We start from the raw sequence: 12,335 nt of genomic DNA, 5'->3' as shown, positions 1-12,335 counted from the left end.
GCCATAGTCCAGCTGTAGTGAGCAGTATACACCAACTGGAAGATTGGTGCAGTAATTCCTGGGTGCAATAAGGAGAATAGAGAGTACTTAACAAAAGTGATAGACATTAATAAGGAGAAACCAAACCGAAGCTGTGTAATTGAAAAGTATATCAATATACATGATCAAAGAAAAAAAAAACACAGAGGAGACAGATGAGCCAGCTAAGACTTACTTAGAAACTTGAAACTTAAGTATATCAGTTAATTACTATTCATGATAGCTCCGATTTTTATCTTCCAGATTACTATTTCCAGTTATTTTTGAAAGTCATAGTTCCTTTCTTTTGGAAGCCTTGAAATGCTGCTTTTGCCCATTTAACCTTAAGAAATCATTATATATCACAGATGGAACTAGTGTTCTATTCTTCTACAATCCTCCCTGACTCTTTTAGAGCTCTCACAGAAAGATCTTAATGGACTTGAGACCTCGTCCTTCCAGCCCCTGGCTTTCTTTGTAAAGTGTAAACTTTAGTTTCCGCCCAGTTGATATGCATAAATTTTTCTCTTCCCTCGCTTGTTTACTGTTGATTTCACTCTCTGCAGCATCTACAGAACAAAATGTATCCAATCAAAGCGATTTTCTTCAAGAGCCATTACAGGTAATGTCTCCAAATTAATCTTTCCTTTACTCGTCTTTGCTCTTCAGGGAAGAAACTCTTCCTTTGGCAAGAATGATCAGACTTAGTGAATCTAATATGTCCTGCTGAATTACTCACAGTGTTCTAAGGTTATCTGGTTTCTTAGATTAAGTACAACTGGTCCTCAAAAGATTCCTTAATGACCAGAGGGAAGATATCTGTTGTAATAGAGACGGTTGGCTAACTTTAGTAGGGAAAGAGCAAGCCTGAAGAATTCACAGTTACCTTGTCTGGGAATTTTACTTTGCTATTGAGCTGCTTAAGTTGCCCTGCGTGTCCGCGCAGTAAAGGGTCTAAAGAAAGAGACTAAGTTTGTTTAACCCATGGTTAGCCAGTCCCCGCCCCCCAACCCCCACCATGTAATAGTTAACATTCTGAGGAACTAATTTTCACAGAACACACCTAGAGATATAAAGGGACTCGCTCATTGAGCTCTCTAAATGCCGCAGTGCATTTCCTTCAATAGTAAGTTCAAAGTTTGCTAGTTTTCTGGTCATTTCCTTTTTAAAACAACTGCTCAGGATCCCTCTGTAAACCTTATGGCAATTTTCTTAACAGTAGCTGCTTTGACAGTAGGTTCAATATTTTGACCAGGTGGTTCAACAGTTGTTGCCTTCCCTTCCAAAAACTTGTGAGTAAATACCGTTTGTTTACAGTGATTTATATTTAGTTTGATAAGGTGTGGCTCAATTTTCAAAATGTATTTGTCGAGCAAGGTCCCTCACCCCACTCACTGCTGTAGCTAAAAAGTTCTGTTTTACCTGTTTCGGCTATTAGGGATTTACACGAGGCTTTCAAGTGACAAGTTAAATGATTTTTGAAAAGCTACTGGTCTAATTTAGTACTTGTACAAGCAGGCCTGTGGATGGCTGCATCAGAATCACTCGGTTACTTTAATAAAAATATATATTCCTAAATATCACTTTAGACCTGTTGGTTCGGAATTTCCAGGGCTGTTATCTAGTCACCTATATTTTTAATAAGCTCCCTGGGTGAATCTGCACATCTGATTTTTGGAACCGCTGGTCTCCAACATCATGTTTACTCACCAATTCTTAAAACCACCTCCAGCTGGTCTCTTTAAAGAGCAATAAGTTGGAAGCAAGAACTACCATAACTTCTAGATAAATACTAAAGAATGTGTCTTTATCTTTTTTGTTGTTAAATGAAGCTTTTAACTAAAGTTCAGAAGTCTTTTAAGTCTTAACTATCAAGTGGCCTGAGTTGCCTGAACTTAGTATTTGTGAATCTTTCTGTGGCAAGAGTCCCCACAACAGCCAGTCCCACTTATTTTGGGCAGTTGTCTCATTATTTTAATTAGAGGGGCAGAAGAAAGGCCTAGTTTTAGAAACACATCAATCTCATAATAGTTCTAATATTTTGGCCAAATCTAAATTATACCTATTTATTTAGGTATATAAAATATTCTAAAGGATTTCAAAATTTTTTTCCCATAAGATTGTTTTTTTTAACTTGGTCCCTGTCTCCTTTCCAGGAAGTGGCATATCATGATGACCCCTTCTAGAAGGTCACTGAAACATAACTGCTCTGACATTTGGTTACTATTAATTAGTTCCCAATTCACCCCTTTTATCACTTGGACTCTGAAAACCATATCCAAGCATTTACATACAAGGAGTAGATTCACTGACTGCTTGATTTTTATGGGTCTCTCTCTTATATTGTGCCACAGAATTCCTTCCTAGCCACTCTTAGTTTTTTATTGATTACAGTTGTTATAGCCTTAGTTCCTACTGTGCTTTCTCCCAATTTTTAATTTATACATATTATTAGCTTCATTTTTTGGTTAGAATTTTGGTGCCATTGTGTTTTAGGTGGAGGTTATCCTTTCTATTTATACTACTTCTACCTACCTCTTTAAGAGACTGAGAACACTTAGAGTAAAAGCATAGTTATTATGATCCCTGGCAGAGCTGTGCCTAGAGTGTTAAATGTACCCTGAGCTCGTCTTCCAGTGAACTGTATTGGGTGCCAGATGGAAAATCTGGCCCTTGGTTTCCAGGGCCAAGAATCTTGATAAGTGAGGATGCGATTAGATATGTAGCTTTGGTGACCAGGCCGGGAAAGGCAATGTAGCTGACTGCTTGGGTTTGAATCTCAGCTCTGCCACTTAATTTTAGTGTGATCTTGGATCAGTTACTTAACCTTGCTTTGCCGCTATCAGATTGTCAATCAAATGGGGATAGTTGTACCAACCTCATAGGGGTATTTTTAGGATTAAATGTATTAATACGTGTGAAGCGTTTCACATAGTATTTGGCACTAGTGAGTGCTCAATAAGAGTAACATTTTAAGGAGCCCAGGGTCCGAGAAATACGAAGTGAACCAAATGTGCCTTTTACAATGTTTTGTATCTTCCTGTGTCTAGGCTGCTTCTTCTCCAGTTACTTGTAGCTCAAATGCTTGCTTGGTTACTACCGATCAGGCTTCTTCGGGATCTGAAACAGAGTTTAGGACCTCAGAGACTCCTGAGGTAAAGAGAGACCAATTGTCTTAATTTCTTTTCTGTCTTAAAGAATAGCAGAACCAGCTTATCTTATGAATTACAGGCATGATCTGTTGACTGATTTAGCATTTCTACTTTGCTAATGTATTGCTTTCTGTAGATGTTGTAGTCCGAGAACTTATGCGGGTAACTTTATTGTGACTTTGCCGTACAAGCAGACTTAATAGTGTGTTATCTTATGAGCGCAAGAAATACGTCCAAATTGCTGATGCCAAGAAGGATGAAAAGCTCTGAGTAGGGTTAGGTCAAGTTTCTTGCTATATTTATATTGAAAGAATCATTAGAAGAAAAATCTTTTCATCCATATAGCTGAAGACTCAGTAACTTCATAGTGTTAATATTAGCACTGACTCAATTGGAATGACTTGCACTCTCTTTTTGGCTAATTTTGTCAAAAGCATTTTGACAGTATTATGTTTGTGCTTTCAATTCTAAAGTGATAATTTTTGCTAAGTTTGAGCAAATCCTTGAGATAGATATAGCAAGATAAAATGATTTTTTGGATTAATTTAGCAGCTGTTATGTTTTACTCTTTTGTTAACTATTATGCAAGAATATGTATTCATTATAAAATATAAGAATGTAGATGAGCATTAGTCCTTATGGTGCTGACTTGGTCTGAATTGAAATTACTTGGTTCCTCCTTTCAAGAAGAGGAGGTGTTTCTGTTCAAGTGAGTCACAGCTATCTGCTTCATAATCTGATTGGCGCTGATTTTAGCTATCTTTTTAAGCCTTTGGATTTATATTCTGTTATATCGAGGCCTTGCTTATTCTCTTAAATAGTAATTATTTAAAATAGATCAGGTTTGGTTTTCTTTTTTAGGCAGCTGACTTAGAAATCCACTAATAAGACTTTAAAATAGAGAAAAATTAACACTGACTAAGCAACTAACCGAAAGTTTTTCTTAAGCCTAATTCTTCTGTATAAATTTGGAATGATATTAGATTCTTAACTGGAAAATACCATTTCATGGTTTGCAAAGGACTGGGTACTCATAAAAGTTCAGTCCCTCATCTGATTAATAGTAAGACTCTCTCACTTAGTCAGCAAGCTGTGCAAAGCAAATGCTGGTGTGCATCCTCAGCAGTTGAGATTTGAAATTGTAAGCAAAAGCTATTCTCTTGCATTCCTGTGTCCAAATGTCATCCTATAGAACTTGCTGACTGATGCCAGTCTGGGGTTTAGTGTAAGTTAACTGCTTGTTATACGGCAGGTGGTTGGCTGATGCTGCATTTCTCCTCCCCAGGCAGCAGTTCCCCCAAGCAAGCAACCGTCTTCACTAGCTTCTCCAAATCCTCCCCTGTCAAAGGGCTCTGAACAGGGCTTCCAGTCACCTCCAGCGAGTAGTAGTTCAGTAACCATTAACACAGCGCCCTTTCAAGCCATGCAGACAGTGAGTATGAAACGGTCAATGGTGATTGCAGTTCATTATTCCTGTTAAAAAACCATTGTTTCTCTTACATCCATTTTTGAGTACTATGTGAAAAAATTTGCCTTTTTTGTTACTCTTATTTGGGCTGGTAGAATTTGCATTTGTCCGATGGAAATATTGTTTGTGGCAAAAGAGTATTATATCCAGAGCCTCAAGAATTTTGCATGGATATATTATCAGAGCACTTTCCCCTCTCTGAAAATTAGTAGCAGGCAAAGCTGAGGACTCATATTAAACAAATGAAATGTGTGGGTGAGAAACATAATTTTCTATAAATTGTTTAATGTAACACTAACATTACTAATATCACACTAATGATGTTCCATAGCATCAATGACCTGAAATACAGGACACGTACTTGGTGGTTCTGTCATTGTTGAAACTTTCTTTTGATTTCATCTTGATCTCATCCTGGTTTTTGGAGAATAGTTCAGATTTGTGTGGTATTTTGAATTACATATTCTTCTACAAATTGCAGTTTAAAACTTTTTTTTAAGGTAATATTACAACTAGGTTTGTATGTTTCTTCTCTAAACACAGAATACTATAAACACAGTTCTTTAAAAAAACAAAAAACAAAAAGTCTTAGCCAATAAGTACCTTTCCCAATGGTGCTTAATGTCCCACTCCAGGTACTTTTGAATGATGGTGGGGCCAGTGGAGTGGCAGTGGAAAGCAGGCACAGTGCAAGGAGACAAGCTGGTGAATTCAGACACCTGCGTTCACTCATCTCGTCACTTCCTGCTTGGCCACTTAAAACAACTTAGTTTCCTGGCTCTTTCCCTCTTTTTTGGCAATCCTGCACAGTATTGCCACATTGGTTTTGCTAACTTTTTCTTATTCCTAATTAAAAGCAAACAGTGGTCCATTAAGTGAAATTGAAAGTACTTTGCCTGACAATAACTTTTGAAGTTTGGTATAAACTGCCAGACAAGTCTCCTGGGCTTGCCTTGTACAATCTTATCATAATACCTTTTTTGCTCATTCTAGTCTTCTCTACCTGGTTGAATCCTGTCCAGTACAAATCGGTTCTTGTTTGTTCGTTCATTCATTCATTGAACAAACAGGTAGCTAGGAAGCCAGGTGCTATTCTTAATCAGTGGGGTTGTAGCAATGAAAAAGAGATCAGTCTTTCTGCTCAAGAAGCTCACGTTTTGTTATAGAGGTAGGAGGGCTAGAGAGAAAAATATTTATAGATATAATACATCAAGTGCTATGTGTTGTGAAGAAAAATGAAGTAGGATAAGGGGGCTAGAGAGTAATAGAAGTGCTATTTGATAGACAGTGGCCAGGCTCTGGACAGGTCATTTGCCTGCCATATAGTAGAAATTCAGTAAATGGCAAATTTTTTCATTCATGTTTAGTTTTTGAAAAAGTGCCCTCTTCCCTTGTTTAGCTTTCCTTCTCAGTAAGCATTATTATGGTAGCATAATATCAGCAAGATGAATTTTTGTACTTGGGTTTGAATTCTGTCAGAAATCAAATGGAAATTTTCTTTTCACTGTGGTAAGATATGTGTAATATAAAATTTACCATTTTAACCATTTTTAAGTGTATAGTTCAGCGGCATTAAGTACATCCACAGCGTTCTACAACCATCACCACCATCTGTTTATAGAACTTTTTCTGTGAAAGTTCCTGAACAGAAACTCTGTACCCGTTAAACAATAACTCCTCGTCCCTCCCTCTCCCAGCCCCTGGCAGACTCTCTTCTACTTTTTGTCTCTGAATTTACCTATTCTAGGTACCTCATATAAGCAGAATGACAATATTTGTCTGTTTGTGTCTGGCTTGTTTCACTTAGCATAATGTTTTGAAGGTTCATCCATGTGGTAGCATGGATCACAATTTCGTTCCTTTTATGGCTAAATAATATTCTGTTGTACTTATATATCACATTTTGTTTATCCATTCATCTGTTGATGAACACTTGGGTTGTTTTCACCTTTTGGCTATTACGAATAATGCTGCTTTGAACGTTGGTGTACAAATATTTATTGGAGCCTCTGCTGTCAGTTGTTTTGGGTGTATGCCTGGTGGGGGGAGTGCTGGATCATGTGGTAATTCTACGTTTAGCTCTCTGAGGAACTGCTGTGCTGTTTTCTGTAGTGTCTGCACCGTTTACATGGCTGCCAGCAATGCGCGAGGTTCCAGTTTCACCGCATCCTCACCAACACTTAGGTTTTCTGTTTTTTGATAATAGCCATCCTAATGGGTATGAAGTAATAGCTCATTGTGGTTTTGATTTGTATTTCCTTAATGACTAATGATGTTGAACATCTTTTCATGTGCTTATTGCCCATTTATCTTCTTTGGAGAAATGTCTGTTCAAGTCCTTTGCCCATCAAATAGAAGTTTTTGAATGTTGCAGAGTTTTGCAGGATGTTACCCTTAATCATTTTCTATGAAACTGCACAAATGACTCAGTGTACCCTTGTCTTTTAAGGTATTTAATGTTAATGCACCTCTGCCTCCACGGAAAGAACAGGAAGTAAAAGAATCCCCTTATTCATCTGGCTACAATCAAAGTTTTACTACAGCAAGTACACAAACACCACCCCAGTGCCAACTGCCAGCTATACACGTAGAACAGACTGTCCTTTCTCAAGAGTCTGGTAAGATCTTTCATACGGTATTTTGAAGACCTAGACGACAGCTAATTGAATGCAAAGCTAGCCTGTAGTGACACTTTTAGAGGTTCTCTCCTGAATAGTTAGCATTGTCTCTTCACGTGTTCAAGTGTTAAGAAATACTTAATGCCCTTTCCTCTGTTAAGTTCACTTATTAATTTTAACTTCTGTAGGGGTAGAACTTAGATGGTTGATTTAACCTTAAAGTAGGCTCATATTTTAAATCTGATCACTTTGTTTCCCATTGATGGTGATAAAGGTAGACAGGGCGCTATCTGGCTGCTTTTATGAAGGTTGTGAAACCATTCTGTTAAGTCGTTTAGTACAGACAGGTGGCTATCTGGCTTTTTCTCTTTTCTTCCCTCTTACAACAAAAGCAGTGATTAATGAGAAGATAGAACTAGGGTACTTATTCCACTGTTTGCTTAGAGATGGGAGACTATTTTGTTCTCTCTTGCTATTCTAATACATGAAAGAATAGGGAATTTTATAGTTATTTCCTAATTTAAGAAGCACTTGTAGATTTTTAGTGTTGTTGTTTCAGACCCCTGTTGAGTTTTCTAAAACTTAAGCCTGAGCAGATGAATTGAGCGTTCTGGGTACTTGGTTATTCCCAAGAGGTAGTAAATGTAAATCCCTGGACCTCGCCACAAGTGACCTCATTCTGTTCTCACCTGTACTGTGAAAACATAAGGCAGGTGATTTACATAAAGAATATTTTTGTCATATGCCTTCTCAATTATAGTATTAATTAAAATTCATTATCTTTTGCTCCTTGATCTGGAATATTTAGCCTATTTTTTTCTTTAATTGTGGTAAAATATGCATAACATAAAATTTACCATTTTAACCATTTTTAAGTGTACGGTTTTGTGGCATTACATTCATCCAGATTGTTGTGCAGCCATCACCACTATCCATTTCTGGGACTTTTTTTGTCTTCCCCAACTGAAACTCTAACCATTTAAAACTAACTCCCCATTCCCCTCTCTCTCCAACCCTGGGCAACCACTTCTACTCTGTCTCTAAGAATTTGACGACTCTAGGTACAGTCAAGTGCTGTGTAAGGAACCACATTTTGGCCAACGACGGACCACCTAGATTAGTGCCATATAGCCTAGCTGTGTAGTAGGCTATACCATCTAGGTTTGTGTAAGTACACTTCATGATGTTGGCATGAGGAAATTGCCTAACGGTGCATTTCTCAGAATGCGTCCCCATTGTTAAGCAACACATGACTGTACTTACCTTATGTAAGTGGAATCATAGAATATTTGTCCTTTTGTGACTAGCCTGTTTCACTCAGCAAAATGTCTTCAAGTCTCATCCATGTTGTAGCGTGTGTCAGAATTTCCTTCCTTTTTATGATAATTTATTACTTATATAGAGAGAGATGTGGATCTGGGTCTGGGTCTAACCTCTCTCTCTGTGTATACATACATATACATAGCACCTGTTTTCTTTCTAAAGGGAGAAAATTATATTAAAGGTTTTGCTATACACTGACTTTTAAGTATAAATAATATTTATTACCATTTAACTCTTGGACTCTAAAACTGTTTCCTTAAGCAGCAAGTTATCCTGATGGAACTATTCAAGTAAGCAATGGTAGCCTTGCCTTTTACCCAGCACAGACGAATGTATTTCCCAGACCCTCTCAACCATTTGTCAATAGCCGGGGATCTGTTAGAGGATGTACTCGTGGTGGGAGATTACTAACCAATTCGTATCGGTCCCCTGGTGGTTATAAAGGTATGCTTTGAATAAATTTAATTATACTGAATTATTTTGTCTATATATTTACTTGACTCAAACTATTTTTGCTTTGTTCCTTTTTGTAGTTGCCATTTATAATGTAGTAGAGAATTCCCTATTTCTGCAAAATACAGTATTTTTAGTATACTTATCATCTATAATAAAGGAACTTTTTTGTATGAAAAACACATTGATCCTGTGACTTATTGAAGTGAAAAGTTGAGTGTCTTGTTTTTCCAGGGATGAATTTTGGTTTTCATATTTGAAGAATTTCTTTCTTTTGTTAATTGACTTGACTGCTTAAAATATGTTATAATGAGACAATGCCCATTTTCTAGTTATCTGTCTATAAGAGTGTATCACAGATGAAAACATAAACTTTGAGACTATAATTGTGATAGTCTTAAGTTTTAGATATGGTTCCAGTATTCTCATCACTACTTGGTATCAGCAAAAGTACTCAAGACAGAGGCCTTGACTGCCTAACTGCCCTCCCACCGCCCCTCCCACCCCCACCTGCGTCCCAGCAATAGTGAATTTCTGCATAGAAATTTCTAAAATATTCTACGTGTGTTAGTGATATTTTACAAATGTTTGTTTTATTGTGGAAGCAATATTAGTAGAGTTTGCTTAAAGAAGGCAGAAATCTAATGATATTATGGGATCAATTTAAATTTTAAAGTGGTATAGAATTAACTATTTAAAAGTTTAGTATAATTTTGCCCATAATTTTATCTAAGTTGTTTGTTTATTAGGTTTTGATACTTATAGAGGACCTCCTTCGATCTCCAATGGGAATTATAGCCAGCTGCAGTTCCAAGCTAGAGAGTATCCTGGAACATCTTATTCCCAAAGGGTAAGAATATTTGTCACAGTTGAATAGTAGTACAGTTGTTAAGCTGGGGATTAAACTTTAGCAGAGTCATAATTTGTTTTGTATAAGGCACTCATAGTTTTAGAACTGCTTGTAAGTACTATAGAGAGTTGAGTTGTAAGCTTCTCCAAAAACTCAAGGAGGATAAATAACTACCCTTTATACAGAACTTTGAAGGTCTTAAGGACTGTATTAATCAAGTTGTTCGCATTAACTCATTTACCTCCCCCCATAAAAGAAACTGGGGTTCAGAAATAAGTTAAATAACATGTCTAAGGTCATTCAGCAAGTAAATGGTAGAACTAAGTTAGATGCAAGTTTCTTAACTCCGGAGCCCGTGATCCTAATTCTTCTATATTGCCTTCAATTTAACTTTTCTAGATACGAGTACAGCAAAGCCCTTTTTTATAAGTTTAATTTATGTCTATTCTGATTTGAATAGCTCAGCAGATTTTCTTAACTACGCATGATAGAAGACCAATAGGAGGATGTTAGACATTCCACTGTAACAAAACCTTGGGAACTCCCTGTCATTGGTTACGTGTGGATATGAATTTATACTGCATCAGCATTTTCAGTTTTGAAGTTTTACAAGCATTTAAATATATATATGGCATCATACTGAGTTCTGTTAGTAATGTATAAAGTTTCCTGTACTTGAAGAGCTTAGTTACATGAGGTAAGATAGACGTCTGTATAGAGGCAGTATTGAAAAGGGGTGAAGAATACACCTTGGAGACCACACCAAGTCACCTGGATGACTCGGGTTTGACTCCTGATTTCACCACTTCTCTTGTTGTGTGACCTTGGACATATTACTTAAACTTTCTGAGCTCTAGTTCCTCATCTGTTAGATGAAGACTCATCTGTTAAAGTTACTCATCTTACTCTGAAGTGTTGTGAGGATTACTTTCTGAGATATTCTGAGGATTAAATGAACTAATACGTATAAGTGCTGAGCACCATGATGCCAGGTGTCTATCAAGCATGCTAATACTAACTGTTAGTACATGGTCCTCAGGTACCGAGTGTGCAGGCAGTGCATTGATTAATAGAGACTTCAGTAGTGGAGCTATCTGTCCTTAACACCAATGTGCTGGTGTTTTTGTTTGCTGCTTTAAATTTCTTCCTGAGGAAATAGAAGATCCTAATAACAGTGGTAGCTGTTGGGAAGAGGGCTAGGCATCTGAGCTAGGAGACTTTATTATATTTATTGCATACTTGTTCTGTTTAAATTTTTTATTACATGTATTAATCTAATTACACTAATAATTCTTTTCATGAGTTGTATGGAGGCTGACTTGCACCACACTTGGGAGTCAGTTTGAAACGTTGCCTCTTAAACATTTTTTCTTGAAGATCTTAGATTCCATTTCCAGGCAATAATGCATTCAAACTATATAATTCTTATCAAGTCCTCTGTCAAAACCAAACCAAACCAAACCCTAACATAGTTTGTAATTGTCTCCGCAGTTTGGTTTAAAATTGAGCAAGATTGAAAAAGTCTGTGTTCTTGCTTTATTCCCTCCTTTTGTATTGAGATGACAGAGGACCATGGCACATTTCTGAATTTCTGTCACTCTCTGGCATTGTATCTTTTGTATAGTGTTGTCTAGATGCTTTATTGTTTTTGCAAGTATTAACATATCTAAATGGTTAGGTTAATTAACAGATGAAGCAAGTATTGCTGTTGTTGCCTTTGCTTTGTTTTTCCTGGTGTTTGGAGACATCTGAGCTTCTTTGCTGCTGGAGAAGCCAAATAAAGGGCTAAGTGGACTTTAATCTTACAAATTTACCAGCCAGTAATTCTGGGTAATAACTAATTATTGTCTTGCATGTTTGATGCCAAGGTAAATATTATGTGTTCATTTTAGGATAATTTTCAGCAGTGTTACAAGCGAGGAGGGACATCTGGCGGTCCTCGGGCAAATTCAAGAGGTGAGGATAATTAACTGAGTAGTTTACCTACCCAGAACATACCTCTAGATCTTTCTTCATCTTCTGTCACGTTCTCCCCGAAGTACGTTGTTGGCAGCATTTATCTTTTGAGGTGTTCAGTTGCTTCAGTGTAGTACTGAAGATCTGAGGAAGGTATTAGACTACTAGAAAGGCTGTGCAAATCAGTTGTCAATTTAATTAGAAGTGTGTGTGTTTTTAAAAATTTGCTTGACACTGGAGCATAATTTGACCTGAGACATATTATGCTGACTTCAGATAGTTTCATGTGATGTTTCAGGATTATGATTTTTGTAATAATGGGCACTTCTAGATACTCCAGTGTCATGACATTGATAGATAGGAATAAGCAACAATTAAGACACAATGACTTGAAACAAAAGCAGGATACTTGTAGTACTTCTTAAAATGTAACTACTAAAAGATTCAGGGTAACTGAGAAAATCAAGAATTACCAAAGATTAGCTTTGTCACAGGAA

General features: G+C 37.0%; 1 protein-coding gene across 30 annotated transcripts in view; it reads left to right on the top strand.

Annotated features, from left to right (window-relative positions):
• CAPRIN2 (caprin family member 2) overlaps window positions 1-12,335 on the top strand; it is a 41,610-nt gene that overhangs the window by 27,673 nt on the left and 1,602 nt on the right. For 4 of the 30 annotated variants that reach the window (XM_070620961.1, XM_070620960.1, XM_070620982.1 and 1 more), the window contains 7 exons: window positions 585-640; window positions 3,069-3,173; window positions 4,456-4,602; window positions 7,088-7,256; window positions 8,901-9,023; window positions 9,782-9,882; window positions 11,775-11,838. In XM_070620961.1, the coding sequence (XP_070477062.1) occupies window positions 585-640; window positions 3,069-3,173; window positions 4,456-4,602; window positions 7,088-7,256; window positions 8,901-9,023; window positions 9,782-9,882; window positions 11,775-11,838 (765 nt within the window). Of the gene's footprint in view, window positions 1-584; window positions 641-3,068; window positions 3,174-4,455; window positions 4,603-7,087; window positions 7,257-8,840; window positions 9,024-9,781; window positions 9,883-11,774; window positions 11,839-12,335 lie in introns of all 30 variants that reach the window. The other 26 variants (XM_070620957.1, XM_070620955.1, XM_070620979.1 and 23 more) reach the window with 11 other exon arrangements.

This window comes from Equus przewalskii, chromosome 5 (genome assembly GCF_037783145.1).
Source record: "Equus przewalskii isolate Varuska chromosome 5, EquPr2, whole genome shotgun sequence".
NCBI classification, from domain to species: domain Eukaryota; kingdom Metazoa; phylum Chordata; class Mammalia; order Perissodactyla; family Equidae; genus Equus; species Equus przewalskii.
Note: the sequence above shows the minus strand (reverse complement) of the source record. Positions and strands in the feature narration are given on the sequence as shown.